The sequence below is a fragment of the Amia ocellicauda genome, chromosome 20 (assembly GCF_036373705.1).
Source record: "Amia ocellicauda isolate fAmiCal2 chromosome 20, fAmiCal2.hap1, whole genome shotgun sequence".
NCBI classification, from domain to species: Eukaryota; Metazoa; Chordata; class Actinopteri; order Amiiformes; family Amiidae; genus Amia; species Amia ocellicauda.
This window is the reverse complement of record NC_089869.1, coordinates 15,161,734-15,177,732: the sequence shown is the minus strand read 5'-3', so window position 1 is coordinate 15,177,732 and position 15,999 is coordinate 15,161,734. Positions and strand designations below refer to the sequence as shown.

General features: G+C 36.7%; 2 protein-coding genes across 2 annotated transcripts; one reads left to right on the top strand and one right to left on the bottom strand.

Annotated features, from left to right (window-relative positions):
• The first annotated feature begins 1,338 nt into the window (after positions 1 to 1,338).
• On the top strand, positions 1,339 to 5,707 carry LOC136715725 (uncharacterized). Its single transcript, XM_066693095.1, has 4 exons — positions 1,339 to 1,432; positions 3,072 to 3,138; positions 4,057 to 4,094; positions 5,010 to 5,707. Exons 1-4 carry the CDS (start codon positions 1,425 to 1,427, stop codon positions 5,527 to 5,529), a joined length of 633 nt encoding a protein of 210 aa, XP_066549192.1. The 5' UTR covers positions 1,339 to 1,424; the 3' UTR covers positions 5,530 to 5,707.
• Positions 5,708 to 5,940: 233 nt separating this feature from the next.
• Positions 5,941 to 9,323, bottom strand: fuom (fucose mutarotase). Its single transcript, XM_066693096.1, has 6 exons — positions 9,176 to 9,323; positions 8,254 to 8,322; positions 7,912 to 7,982; positions 7,199 to 7,297; positions 6,696 to 6,769; positions 5,941 to 6,394 (listed from the first exon to the last, which is right to left on the bottom strand). The coding sequence occupies exons 1-6, from the start codon at positions 9,258 to 9,260 to the stop codon at positions 6,328 to 6,330; spliced, it is 465 nt and encodes a 154-aa protein (XP_066549193.1). The 5' UTR covers positions 9,261 to 9,323; the 3' UTR covers positions 5,941 to 6,327.
• Between the last annotated feature and the right edge of the window lie 6,676 nt (positions 9,324 to 15,999).

Below are 15,999 nucleotides of genomic sequence, written 5' to 3'. Positions count from 1 at the left end.
TATACACCGATCAGCCATAACATTATGACCACCTGCCTTTTGCCGCCAAAACAGCCCCGACCCGTCGAGGCATGGACTCCACTAGACCTCTGAAGGTGTGCTGTGGTATCTGGCACCAAGACGTTAGCAGCAGATGCTTTAAGTCCTGTAAATTGCGAGGTGGGGCCTCCATGGATCGGACTTGTTTGTTCAGCACATCCCACAGATGCTCGATTGGATTGAGATCTGGGGAATTGGGAGGCCAAGTCAACACCTTGAACTCGTTGTTGTGTTCCTCAAACCATTCCTGAACCATTTTTGCTTTGTGGCAGGGCGCATTATCCTGCTGAAAGAGGCCAATGCAATCAGGGAATACCGTTTTCATGAAAGGGTGTACATGGTCTGCAACAGTGCTTAGGTAGGTGGTACGTGTCAAAGTAACATCCACATGAATGGCAGGACCCAAGGTTTCCCAGCAGAACATTGCCCAAAGCATCACACTGCCTCCACCGGCTTGTCTTCTTCCCATAGTGCATCCTGGTGCCATGTGTTCTCCAGGTAAGCGACGCACACGCACCCGGCCATCCACGTGATGTAAAAGAAAACGTGATTCATCAGACCAGGCCACCTTCTTCCATTGCTCTGTGGTCCAGTTCTGATGCTCACGTGCCCATTGTAGGCGCTTTCGGCAGTGGACAGGGGTCAGCATGGGCACCCTGACTGGTCTGCAGCTACGCAGCCCCATACGCAACAAACTGCGATGCACTGTGTGTTCTGACACCTTTCTATCAGAACCAGCATTAACTTTTTCAGCAATTTGAGCTACAGTAGCTCGTCTGCTGGATCGGACCACACGGGTCAGCCTTCGCTCCCCACGTGCATCAATGAGCCTTGGCCGCCCATGACCCTGTCACCGGTTTCACCGCTTTTCCTTCCTTGCACCACTTTTGATAGGTACTGACCACTGCAGACTGGGAACACCCCACAAGAGCTGCAGTTTTGGAGATGCTCTGACCCAGTGGTCTAGCCATCACAATTTGGCCCTTGTCAAAGTCGCTCAGATCCTTACGCTGCCCATTTTTCCTGCTTCTAACACATTGACTTTGAGGACAAAATGTTCACTTGCTGCCTAATATATCCCACCCACTGACAGGTGCCATGATAACGAGATTATCAGTGTTATTCACTTCATACATGTATATTTAGTGAGAACACAAGCAGCATGCAGGTAAACCATCTGAATTGTCTGCCCAGCTGCCATTCATTTTATGAAGCTCAGTTAAGCTATCTAAGAATCTAAACATGAGCTCATAAAATGGTACAAAGTCCCAGGAATGTATTTATTAAATGGACTTTACTCTTTCTTTTGGCATTATTGTTCTATTTCCATTCACATTGTTCACACTGCCTTCTGCTCTTGCAAGCAATACAATCAGGAAGGAACCATGTTTAGGTAAGAATATGATAATATTTCCATATTTACATTAATTGTCAAAGCTTATTAACTAACCAGTTTTAAAAATCATAAATACAGTTCTGGAGCTGATATAATGAAATGCTGAACAAATTTACATACAATTGTGCTTTATCTCACAAGACCCACAAAACTAAATCTAGTTTGACAAAACATTTTAATAGCTTGAGACACATCAGTAACAAGTTATTTTATTTCTTATAGAATGTTTGTGATCTCAGTGAAAAAGGAGAAAACTGCTTTTTTGATTAGTTTCCAGTGCAATTCTTTATTCTTCTCTTCCTGGGTTACAATTTTAATGATTTTGTTGTAACAATGCTTATAGGTGAAACATGTTTTTGCAGCACGAGATCTGGTGCATTTATAGTTTTGGGCAGTTGATAAATTAAACCATTGAAGGTGAAAGTGTCATTCTTTGCAGATATGCTTTTAAAACATGGTACTTTTCCCTTTGAATTGCATTTTATTTTTAATTTTTTCTTTTGAATGACTATTCTAGTATATTAAGTTTGTCAATAAAGCTTATTTTGTAACCTTTTTCTTCATTCATTTTACAATGATCTCCAGTTACACAAGCAATAATGTACAATCTTTGTTACGCACAACTGTAAATAAGCTGTATTTTCTGATACAAATTACACACTTCCAAACATATTGGTAACTGCTATTTTAAATCCAAATTAGTTCAAGTATGCTGCTCAGTCAGACATGAAAATGTGACCTATTGTTTGGATTTTACAGTTAACCTAAAACTAATTTACTGCTTGTTTATTTTAATGAAGTGTGAAACGTATGACTTGAAACAAACAGATCATTTATCTATCCAGACCAATGGCAACACTAAGGTTTGATTAATCTCTTTTGACTGGAAGTGCAATGAGAGTTTCAGCATTTACTTATTCAAATTGTTTTTAATTTTTGTGTTTTATGTCTGTGTACATTTTAGCTACAAAAACAGCAATGTAACAGCAATGACTGGGGTTTAAGAGGCTGCTATAAAGAACATGAAAGAACTCTGGCTGCTCTTGTTTATTTGTGTAAAATTTAAATGTAACATGAAGCCTGATAAGGTCAAAATGCCCTGTTCGTAATGTAATTTATATTGTCCGTGTGTGTGGGGGTGTTAGCTTTGGTTGAAATAATTGCTCAGTATCTACAACGTATTTTGTGTTAAAAAATAAATTATCTGTGGTATACAATTGGTTACAATTGTCATGTGTCAGTTTCTGGTTTCCACTATCCATTTGTCCAAGTTGTGACATAAGCAGCATTTCCTAGTAAAAGGAAATTTGTACAATTCCACACTTCAATCCCTTTCCTTTTATCTGAACAGTCCCTGCAATTTCTTTGTGAATTCATTTTAAATGTCAGGCTTACGAGTAGAAGATTTCAGCAATTATCTCATTGCATCAATGACACTGGTAATGGTTGGGTTAGTGTCTTTTACACAATTCCCCGATCCATCTTAAGGTTAAATGATATAATCCAACATTTAACATATTGCATTCATACTGTTGGAACTGTAATTTAATAGTGTGTATTCAGTCTGCATTGTTACACACATACAAACTTACAAATGTGTCCTATTTTCCTCCAATGTGTTTGTGTTCACTTTCAGGATTTTCCTATTATTTGGCGTATCTATAATCCTCAGTGGCTCCACAGCAAAGCCATACTCTGACTGGGTATGTATTCAATTTGATGCATGTTATGTCAGTCCATTTGTGTGGCACATTTAGTGACGATATATTAAATCATTTTTGTGGTCTTTTTCTTATGATTTTCCATCCATATATATCCAAATATAACCAGTCATTTCAGTTTAAAAATGATTATACTACATTTATCATATTTATTTTTGTGTGTTTCTGTTAAATGTATGCTACAGATGGCTACAGAGGCATTCTGTAACAGTCACTATTAACCTTCACACTGCCATGGGGAAAGTTATCAGAAATACAAAGCGGACAAAGTGTCAATATACCTATATCCCAGTGTAATCTTTAAGTATATTTATTTCAATATAAAAATGAAGGATTGCATGATTTCTAGTTTAAAAATAGGAAGTCAGAAAATGATACTGATGATTTCCAATGTGTAACAACTATTGCTTCAGAGTTTGTAATCAAATCAGTGCCAACTTTAGAAGTATACAATAAACTGACTTTATTGTTACTATACTCCTTTTATTGGCAATATGCATGACCTAATAATGCACAGAACTAAATTAAAGCAAACGGTTATTAAATACTGTACCAAACAACACTGCAGTTATTAAATGAATATTAAACTGGTCTGAAGCATGATATTGTGAATCCAGAGTAATTATTGATTTGTAAACAGTAAAACCATTTAAGTGCTTTTGAAGGAAGGATGCAAAATTGTTTCTGAATTCAGTATATTTTTCAAAAGAAACCAAGAGAACTGAACTGAATACATGTTTTCAATCAAATCTGCTTGCAACATACTATTTGCAAGTCTACATTACATTGTGCAATACAGTGCAATATGGCACAAGGCCACCAATGGTATATTACTAAAAACAGCAAGTCCAAAGTAATTAGGAATGTAATCACATGCTTACAGCTTTAATGCCCTTTCAGGACAAACATGACCCTGGTGAACAACAGGAAGTTTTGAAGTAAGTGTTTCCCATTTACAATGTGTTAATAATTTGTCCTGCCTTGCTCATTCAAACAATAACTCGATACAGGTGTACTCCACTTGTAACGAATCCTGTTAGAATGCATTTCCGTGGACAATGTATTGAAAAGGCAAGTCCCGACTACATAACACGAGTTTCAGTGGTTTCAGATTTTAAACGTATAGTTTGCATATTCTAGAGATAAAACATACAGTAAAATGATTTGGATAATAAGAAGAAAATAAGATGAAATGTTTAGTTTGTCAGAGGGGCCGTACAATTTTTAAACTCCTTGGGTAATTTTAAAGGTTAATTTCTTTAAATGTTGGATTTCGGCTATACAACTAATCGGCATTGAAGTATTGTGTTAAAAACTTTATGAAGTATGCTTTCAAATGCAGTTTACAGATTAGAATACTGATATATAGTCCTTATAATATTTATATCTGTATACTAGTTCATCTTCCTGATATTTTTATATTTTAATTACATCTGGAGCATTTTCATTATTATAATGATTACAATGTACTGATTTCCATTGTCCCCAGAGTATGTTATCAGTGCAGACCTGTACAATTAGGACACTTATTAAGTGAGATACAAGAACAAAGAAATCTGGTAGATAAGCCACCTTACCTTTTTCTAGCAACAAAGATTAACAGAAGCAGCAAAATCTTTGTGCCCAACGTTTTTTGCTTAATGAGGACAAAATCCAGTGAAGGGTTTTTAGACTAACCCTAAAAGGCTGAATCTATGTACCTGAACGTGCAAATTTCACGTAAATATTACAATTTATACATAACAATTACATATTTTATTTTCTATCCCAACTGTTAACACAGGACACCTGTGAAATGTCTTGTGCTGAATAAAATGTAAATGTTATTAACATAAAATAAAATAACAACACAGGACTGGCGACCTCGATGTGAAGATGTCTGTAGGACTGAAGGAGGTTGAACCCCCTGAAGACCAAGGCATCACTGATGATGACGTTGATCCCTACATGTTGTTCTTTAAAGTTGTGAAGAACTCACAGGAACGAAAATATTACAAAGCAGAAGAGGACGAAGACGAAACTTATCATACCTTCCCTCAAGACCAGGTGGAAAAAGCAGTTCAGCAGGACAGGCCATCTTACATGCAGGGCATAGATCCACTGCCTGAGATGTACAAGGAAGCAGAGCCAGATATGGATGACATTTATCACAAGTCTGAACTTGGCCCTTCGAAGCTCGAGAGGGAAGAGGCAGGATTGTATGCTTCACAAGTTCAAGAGCCAGAGGAGGACATGGACCATTTGTACCATTCCTCCTCTCTCTCTGATCCACGTCATGACCCTCCAGTGAAGGTGGAGCAGCCGAGATATGACACTGACTACATTTACGACAAGCCAGAGGAAGACCTAGATCATATTTATCACAGAGCATAAAAGGGATCCCACCTCCCTTCCCCCCAAAAAACAAATGATACAATTTATGGCAGTTTGACTAGATTATTTTCAATCAAACACTGAAGAATGAGTAGACTTCCTATAGAAAATGCATTACTAAAGTGTAATAGTTCTGCATGTATCTATTCAAATAAAAATATTAAGAATTGTGCTGCAATTTGTTTTCAAACCATGATATATATAAGCAAAACAGGGGCCCTAATGAAATGTAATATTGTGACCATAGTAGGCAGATGTGCAATGGATACATTTTAAGTCCATCCCACCCCTGTGCATTATGGGAAACACCTTCTGTTCTTTAAACCTTGCAATGCAGATGCAGAGAAATGTTTGAAAGTAGTGTAAGTCACAACTGCATTAGCCATTACCAAATAAATCATAAAATGAGTCTGTTGATTAACATCAGCTTTATTGTAACATTAAACATGCATTTTTTACATTATACATGTCTATTTCATATGGATTTATCAACTTGATTGTGTAATACACATGGCTAATCAGATGTTACTGACCTCCACCTATCAAGGGAGCAGCCCAAGTTTTAAAGATTATTTTCACTATTCTTAGCAGTCATTTGTAAGCTCTGCAACCACTTGTTTATTTAGTGACCGAGCCCAGCCTCCTTCAGTAACTTTTCAAAGTCCGTTTTTTATGGTGGGGCTGCAGGAAAATTATTTGCACAAGAAAGTGAGCTCATAATTTTTTGGACACAACTAGAAAAATCTAATTGTCAGACACTATCATAATCACTTTAGTCTCAAAAGCACAGTCTTCCAGTCAACACAGATCTTCTGCAGCAATAACACCTTTTTTGATGATGAGGTTACCATAAAGGGAGGTCTCTCTAAAAAGATTAGTGAAGAAATAATACACCATTAGTAAGCATCAGATTTAATGGAGCTCACAAAAATGTAAAGTGGTACTTAATTTAAATATTTCAATACAATTCAGATCAATCTAAAACAACAATTGCTCATCATACTGAGAAAATATGATTTAGAGTAGAAATGGAGCTTTTATGTTTCATCAGTATAAACCAGCAACTTGCGTTATAAATGTGCCTACAGTAACACAGGTTTAAATGCCGTCATGATTAATATTTATGATTCTTTTTGTATTTTAAAATCTATAAAAGTAAATCTTACCCTGTTGCTACCACAGCAAACGCTTTCTTAGCCCGTTCATAAAACGCAAACCTTTCCAATTTTTCTAAAGGTTTCTAAAGGAATGAGAGAAATGTGGCAATAAATTATAAGCAGAACCACAACTAAAGAGGAGAGTTTCACAACTACTCGCTGCAATCCAACAAAACGAAATCAAGTGACTAAACTTACAGAAGACTTGCTAAAAACTACAGAGACAGAAAGATATACTATTTATCCATTATCAACTATCTTACTTACTATACCACCGACCGTAGAATCGTGTTGGAAACCATCGAACTCATCAAAAAGATTTGGACATAGAAAAACGCAGACTACAGCAACAGTTGACTATTGCTTTTTAATGAAGTAACTATGATTTAGCACACATTCCCAGCTGTATCCTTAACATGGTATTCTAAAATGCAGCTTCAAACTCCTGGAAATGACCGATATCCCTTAGACTCTTTTGAGTACCCCCTAATTACAGTAATTATGTGACTTACATCAGATCCCCCTTGATTTAGAAGTTCTTTGTACACTTCCCACACGGGCACCTTTAGACCTCTCAGTTTGTCATCTTCCACCATATCCATAACAGCTGCCTATTATGCAAGACAAATAACAAGATGACTAAAGACAGGCTCTCATAGCTGACTTATATATATAATCTACAAAGGTCTGACATTTCATTTGTGCCTTCGGTATCGATACCAGCAGTTCCTCAGTTGTCGAGCAGCCTGTCTGGGAGGTTGGTAAGATGGGCCTTCTTCTCTGCAGGTACTATTATTCCACTTTAATGAGACATAAGTACCTGCCTCTCTTCAGTACCACCATATATATCAAAATAATACAAACAAATCGTAATTGGTCACACACAGACATTGTTTTACTCCAATGGAAGACAGAAGTGAAAGGTGGATATCTGATCCAAATTAGGTCAAACACATGTCACTTGTTATATAAAATTATTCTTCATCAGTATAAATATAATTAGATTATTAGTATTGTTAATTGGATCCTACTTTTCTTCCCATGATTATTACTGTCATGTTCCGATGTTTTATGTCTCGATGGATTTTATTTAAAACAAATGTGAAATGGTGCCACATTGGTTTTCATTTAGTGTCTGAGAAAGTATGCATTATGGACCACTTCCCCGATATTCCCCTGACAACACTTAATATATTCCAGCTCAAATCAAGAATAGCACACCTACCGGCCTGGGAACGTAAGTGTCAAGCGGAAACAGCTTTAATATGGCTTCCAAAAGCTCAGGAATGCGCAGGCCTACAAAATGATTAGAGGAACTGTTTAACCGTGGTTACAAGTGAATAAAAATTCATTGCTTGCAGATTTTTGAGAAAGTATAAGTGTCCCTCCTGTTGATCTACAGTTTTCATGACCCTAAGAGCAGTTTCAAATACACTCACTATCAAGAGACACAACCTGGACGCAAAATCATTAGTCAGCAAAAGACACTCTTAAACAGAGTAAAGCAGAATCAATAAGTTGAGATATCACCGGATTCATCCAAATACAAATAAAAATGTACACTTACCATCAGCCCTTACTTCTGTGGGCCCACACTGGCAAGTCGAACAAACAGGAAAGTTTGCATCTGCAAGAACTAACACAAGAGAATGGATATAATTTGAAACTACTGGAAGGACTTTCTGTAAAGCACTTAAATGGTGCAGAGGTTACTTCTATTAACTGCAACCGTGAGACAGATGTACAAGTGATAGAAGAAATACATTTAATTTACAAACATGTGCAACTGAAGAATAATCTGAGAAGCATTATTTGACACTTTTTTCATTCATGCAACTTAAAGTGTATATTTTACATTTCACAGACACTTTCCACCAGTTCCAAGAAGTTCTACACATTGTCAGATGACTGTCTGAAATTAACTATATGAAAGGGTTAACGAATGGCATGCATTATGGCGCCAATGCTTAATTGTAATGTGGAATTTGGTTACAGAAGTGAATCACAATGCAGATCTACAGTGAGGGGCGCTCAGTGGGAAGCATGTGAAAACAGCATGCTTAGTCTGTAATGAGTCACTTCTGTATGATTGATCCTTATTGTGACTTCACAGGGCATTATCTGCATGATGTCGTATGATGTGTTTTATGAGGATGTTGTCAAGTGTTTGAGTTTGATGTTACAAAGGTCGTAAAAGTGTAAAGATAGCGTGTAATAGTCTATTTATGCTTAGTAATAGTATTACGACTTCAGTGAAATGCAGACCACTTCTTCTAAAGGTCAGTGCATGCGTTTCTGCTGTAATGATCTCTTCAAAACATGTCAAATGAAACTGTTGTCTAAGGCTGATCAAATGCATCATCGAGTTATGTATGCTTGCGTAGTATCTAATAATGCAGCCTCAGATTGACCACATTGTTCAGTACATTTCTGCCCTTCTTCTATCCTCAGCATGGACGTGAAATAACAGCTCTCTCTCTCCCTCTTACCCAGTTCATCGCCGTGACCCATTTTAGCTAAAGTGTACAGCAATCCCGGTGAAAGGATAGAGGGTATCCCTTTCAAAACGACCATTTTCCCTGCGCACACTGCAACCGCTGCACAACTGCGGAGAGGAAATCACGTGATCCCCCATCCTGCGCGCCGATTGGTCCAAATCCAGGAAGTGACTCACTCTGGAAAAGTTTACAAACACACATGCACGCAGGCGTCTGTGTTGATCCACTGCTGGCCTCCCTGGGATGTCTCCACATGTTTCCTTCTCTTATCTTGTCCATATCACGACTGCATTGTTTATTATTGAATCTTTTCATATTTGAAGTAGTCTTCTAGGTATGTTTGATTCATCTCTTGTGATATGATAGCTCCCTATGTCCATCTTCGATCTATTCTTCTCTCTCTATATACATTTAATCATGAATGTCATACCTCCATGTGTCCAATATAATGTGTCAGAGCAGGACTTTTCTCTATCCGTATTGAACACATTATAAATCCACCATCTCTGTGATCCCTATACGGTCCCTTTACTTTTCATATGCGCAATAAATACATTAAAATATAGCCTGAGCAGAGATGTGTAAACACGACAGGCTGTAAGGCGTAGTGCCCTGGGTGAGCATCCACAGAGCCCCCTATTGGTAAAACAATGTATTGCATACATGTTGGACATTTTACTCTATTGCTAATGTCTTCAGTTTTATTTTATTGAATTGTAAACTTAAAAGTAGTTCTTCTTATGCGTCTTTCACTTTTTACTACCTTTTCTATATTAGTTATAACGAAACTACGATGTAATGTGATTTAATGGAGTTATGATCTGTCTCTATTCATTGGTCTGTCTGCGCCCATCCTTTTTACGTACATTTGTGCAATGGCAAGCATGCACCGTAGTCTGCAATGGGAAATGTATGTCATTTATTAAAATACATGACATTGTCATGTAAGACAGCAATACATATCCCACCCCCGGCCCCCACTGCCGCTGTGAAACTACTTTGATTAGAAAATTATCTTTATTCTAAAAAACTCCATTTCACTATAGGATCCTAAATACATAGGTTTTTATGAAGCGATTGCCTATACGAATCTGAAATATATCAATACAATTGCGTTTGTATCAATCTAATGTGATTTAATCGAAATAACTGATATCAAATCGGGTTGTAACATATTAAATTCGTTATGTAGGCTATAACATGGTAGACTTTTGGAAGGAACAACTTAGTGTATAATTATTCTGTATAATGAAGCTGAACCTCTAAAATTACATTCTCCCACATTTAGATTCCCTGATGATATCGATAATGTTGGACATGCAAAATAGGATGGATACTATTACTACTTATAATAATAATAATAATAATAATAATAATAATAATAATAATAATAATAATAATAATATACAAAGTTAGGATTTCGATTTTGCTAATTAATTTTACTAATTGACATTACTTTCCACAAGAAAACTTCACACAAAAAAACAGACAAAACAATCGAAACTTATCAAAAGTGAATGCTTACAGTTTATGAATAGGTTACTAATTAATTAAACTGCTTGTGGTTTCGGAATGTCATTTAAATTCAACTTTTAAACCACTTAAATCGTCATTACACCCTGTACCGCAGGTGTTTCTCCATAAGCTGCGGAAATAAATTTTAGGGAATAAAATGTATACACTGTGAACAAACGAATTGCACATAGCTACTCTTTCATGATGTCTCACTGATCTGTACAATTGGTTTAGATAGTCCTGCCGTTTTCATAATGCTATGTATTATTATATTTTTTAAACTTACAAATGCGACGTTATTAATTCAGCAGTTTAAGTGTTGAAACTAACAATCAAAAAACGACTTAAACTAAGCTTGCACTTCTATAGAAAATAAACTCAGGGTTTCACAGATATTCAGGTAGTATATGTTAAGGTAGAGAACAGATTTCTTTTTCTGTTTTTACCAGAGACTCTTGTTTTATCAAAGCCATTGTGTGACAACTTGAAAGAGTGACTTTTCCCAAATCTCTGCTTGAGAAATATTTAAATAATTATTCGCCCAATTTGTAATTAAAAGTCCTCTTTCTCCTCTCCTTCTGTAAAGACTGCTATAGCTGGAGCCCATGGGGTTCAGTGTTTTTTTTTTTTTTAATTTTATTATTTCTTTGAAGTGATCTATTTATCAGAGAGGTTAAATTCTTGGTTATCCATCAATCGGGGCGTTTTTCAAAACGGTGTCATTCAGATGTGACATATTCCCTTTGCAATCATACGCATCAGTTATTCTGCTCAATAGGAGCACAAAAGAAAATGGTTTAACTTTTCTTTACTTTGATTCAGGGATACTAGCAGCTGGCAACCTCCCCAGATATGATCAAAACTAAAAATAATAAATAAGAAGGAGTGACTTGGCATTGTTGAATACACGGTGTTGGATTTGAAGGTCTGGATACATAAACTCCCAGTTTACTTGTTAACAGGTATACTCCCCAAAGGAATATGTAAGGAGAATAAACAAGAGAGGGGGGAAAAACGATTTTATTGCCTCTTTCGTAAATATGCATCAACTTTTAAGGCAGAAAAGGGAAAAGAAAAGAAAAAACGTACCATGGGGCATCCGGTGCATTTGAATTCAGTATAAGCTTTTTGCATCTGCATGAAAAAAGGTTTAGGAAACCAAATCAAGTTATATAAATAAAGCCAGCGCCTTGGTCAGAATAATGCCCCCAAACGTGCAGCTGCTGCTAATGAAAGGTGACTTTTTCTCTTCTTGATGAGGTTGTAATTTAGAGGAAATTTCTATTTGGCCGCAGTGAATGGAAGTGTGGAGGCGCTGCAGCTGCAATGGATGGAGAGAAGTGGCAGGACAGACTGATAGGGGGGAAAGAGAAAAGAGGGACGGAGGAGCCAGGCCTGTCTGATCTGTTGAAAGCCCTATTCTTTATCTGGGGACCCATGCTGCTCCCCCTTTGGTTCTGCTTTTTTAAATGAGTTTATCACGCTATGAGGGACTGCCTCTGCCCAAATGTAACGTTTTGCCTCTTTTGTCCCCGTTGAACGCTTCAATTTGGGTCTACATTTATTATTTTGACCTTTCGTTAGCAGGGGAGAGACTTCAAAGTGGGTTTTTCTCTCCCCTTTAGGGGAACCTTTGTGCCGTCTCTGCAGTGTGAGAAGCAGACTTTTCTCTCTCTCTCCTTTTAGAAGTTTTGTTCCAGGAGCTGAGAAGAAAGCCGGCTCTGGGGGAATATTGAATGCAAATAAAAATCAATTAGGCTATGGGCTTGTGAAGATAGGGCGAAGCTGTGTGAAGAAACGTTGAGATCACAGGGGGAAAAAGTGCCTTTAGAGATTGGGTGGAAATAAAAAAAGCTCCTACTATAATCAAATCTGTTATGGTCTTAAAACGTCTAAAGTGAAATGGTCTGCGTCTGTAGAAGAAACCCTTTTTGTAACCTGCAGGTATTGTTTATTTCGCAATATGCATTGTTTTATCGCGACAGACATTTATTAAAAAAAAAAAAAACGAATGAAGAGGATAGAATATCTTACTATGCAGATGTTAAACTTGGCTCTATTTCTCTGCACAATTTAAAATAAAATGTAAACTGTCATATATGAAATAATTAAGCTTCCAACCCATAGCTACATGTTTGATATTCAGGGTTCCCTGCGTATTCATTTTAATGTGTTATATTGGACTGATTAACCTACAGATACTGCGAAATTGTATAAACCAAGTTGCCGTTGAATCTGTATATTTAGAAACAAGTGTCCCATGAATGCATATTGTTAAGTATTGTTTCATAGCTCATAAAATAAACCTGCAACAAATGTGTGGCCTGTTGTCTTTTAAACCCCGGTAAATGTACCCATGCAGTGCACTATTTAGAACCGTATCAAAAGTATCTATTTTACGTCAATAATACTTCAAAAACTAAGCACAATATTAGTATAATTGAAATAAACTAAATCTAAAACGAAATGTAAATTAAGAAATATATCACATCCAAATACATTTGCATCTGATGTGCTATAGCCTAATATAATGTTAAGAAAAAGTCTGGGCGCATACATATTATACATTATCCTGCGAAGGTGGCACAATTTATACTGGTCTATAGTTTTAGTCTATGTTGATTCTGATTCTGAAAATAGCAGATGAAGAAACTGAGTATCATTGTCTGGAAATGCATTATCTTTCCTATCATAACCCATTCCTGGTTGTTTTCTATTTTTAATTGGTACTTTGTTAAATAATCAATGTATTTTTGGATATGTTTTAATATTGTCTTGTAGATTAGTTGCATTTAAAATGTTTACAGTATATCATTTTATATTGGACTATTTTCAGTACGTTTTATTTTTTATTTTACTTTATAACATATTTCTTGTTTGAAAATGTGTTATATAAATTTAATTCTACAGATTTAACAGTAAAAATACTACCAGGCAGCCTACAAAAATACACCGTTGCTGTGTGTGTATGTATATAGTCATTCGTAGTTTATCTACATTTAAAATGGATCTATTTAAGTTAAGCGGAGACATTTGTATGAAATTATCAGAAGCTCTCAGTGCATCAAAGCAAAGAAGACTCACTTATTTTTCCAAACTTTAACTTAATGGTTGACTTACTGACTTACCTACTTCTGGACTTTTCGTTTATTTTTACTTTTATATGTCTTAAATATACATTTTTGATATCACTGAAATGTGTTTAATACACGTTTGTGTCCTTATATTTTTTGCAACATCATCAGCTGAATATTAAATTAATTCATTTTTATTAATTGGAATAGGACTAGGAACGAAATTGCATAGAAGTAAATTGATTTGAACGGTCATACGAAAATGTGGAATAATAACGACAGTCAGAAATACAGATTACTTTTCTATGTAGCCGTGTGTGGGAACAGTGTGTCTGTATATATTAAATCATAATAAACAGGTTACACTGGCTTTTAACAATAATTGTTGGTATATCCATTATCAGTTATAGGATTTGATTTCATGTAGATCGTTACTTATCGAGAGTATCTTAGTATACATTTTTAAAATTGCTTCATGATCAAAACACTCTTCAGGAATGAAAGTCCCAAAGAAAGAGAGCAGTAAAGAAAATGAAATCGTGACTATTGACAGGACTCTTTTAATGAGATTGTGTATGCATAGTCTGTACAATACTGCCATCTACCGGCAATATGTAGCACGTTCAATATTTAGTAAAACGTTTGTGCAAAGTATGATTCTAGGTTTAAAAATCATAATACACAGTTGAAATTCTGAACTATAATATTCACATGAAGTTTAAAATGCACCACTACACATTACACATTGCTGCTAAAAGTGACGTGTCTATCCTTTGTTCGGATTAGGCTGCTAATCGTTTTACAAAGCTGGGAGCTGGCCGTCCACATGTGGATTCGTAATCATTATTTTTGGAGCACATGAGGACTGCGATTACACGACACTGTACTCACACACTTATAACTCACACTAGCAGTGTCTCCGTGTTACAATTCCACAATAATAAGACACACAATGTGCGACATACTTACTCCACTCTGACCTGCTCAATAACCGCATGCTTTCTTCTTTGTGGCTCCGATTTAAACGCGTATCCGGCTAGGCTTTGATGCAACAAAACTTGGGAAGCATGCGTGTTAAATCTCTAGAGGTCGCGTTCTTGTAGGGCAGATTTCCGCAGTTCTGCACACAACTGCAGCATCCCACCGCTCCCATTGGTGCAGCCGCGCAGATCGGCGCAGCGCTGCGCAACTCTGCGCTACAGAACGCGACCTGTGCGTTCGAGCCCGTAGAACTGTCCAGCGTTCTGAATCCGGCCTGCGCAGCGGCGGGGCCGGTGGAGCCTGAACGCCATGTGTCCTGTGGGACTGTATCAGGTGCACTGTACCTGAAGGCAGCAACACGATTTGTTCTCAAATGGATGTTATTTTCCTCATTTCAATAAATACTTAACATACATAACTGGTTTAGGTTGAGTCCACAAAAACACACTACGCAAATTCTTTAAAGAAGAAAATGTCCCTTACATGGATTTGACTTTTTCTGAACAGCTTTATTTCGATAGTTCCTCGCTTTGCGTTTGCCTTTGTTACTGGAATAGAATTTCACAATGCGACAATGACTCAGGCACCCTTCATCTCTCTGGAGAACTGCTCCAGAGAGATTTTACTCAATTGTATAAAATGCAGAAACCAGTAAACCAGTTTCCTAGATCACATGGTGAAATTTCAAATACCAGCAGTGACATGGTTAACTACATTTCTAGGCAGTTGCAGCTGACTGCTTATACAGCCCTAAGAAAACAATTTAAGAAAATAACCTGAGTCCCCAATGAATGGGGTCTGGTATTGAAAGCAATTACAAGAAGAAAGCTTCTTCTCTAATTACTGTGAAATGTGACCACTGAAACCAAAGGGACCAAGATCAACTTGACATTATAAACCAGGCCGTGGCGAGCGGGGTTTGATGTGTGCAAGGCCGGGGCTGGATGTATTGCTTCAATAAAAGTAACTGCAGTCATAAGGTGGTGACTATAAAGACTTGATGACTGAACTAATTATGCTAAGCAGTGGCTTAAAGCTCTCTACGTTCTGAAACATGACAAACAAAACAATTACTGTTCAGGTTAATGACAGCATTAAACAGACACATAATTACTACCAGATTCTTAAAGAGTGACATTAACCCATTATTTAGTACTTAAGAGTAATTTAAACATTTTAAATAAGATAATGTATGTATTTACATTATATTGACTAATATACAGTATCAAATACACACATTTGTCC

Bases quoted from the DNA above. Each gene is read 5' to 3' on its own strand.
- LOC136715725 (XM_066693095.1), top strand. The intron at 3,139-4,056 runs GTATGTATTCAA...ATGCCCTTTCAG, and splicing joins CAAAGCCATACTCTGACTGG to GACAAACATGACCCTGGTGA. The intron at 4,095-5,009 runs GTAAGTGTTTCC...ATAACAACACAG, and splicing joins GAACAACAGGAAGTTTTGAA to GACTGGCGACCTCGATGTGA.
- fuom (XM_066693096.1), bottom strand. From the start codon at position 9,260: ATGGTCGTTTTGAAAGGGATACCCTCTATCCTTTCACCGGGATTGCTG. The intron at 6,770-7,198 runs GTAAGTCACATA...TCATTCCTTTAG, and splicing joins TAAATCAAGGGGGATCTGAT to AAACCTTTAGAAAAATTGGA. The intron at 6,395-6,695 runs GTAAGATTTACT...TAATCTTTTTAG, and splicing joins TTTGCTGTGGTAGCAACAGG to AGAGACCTCCCTTTATGGTA.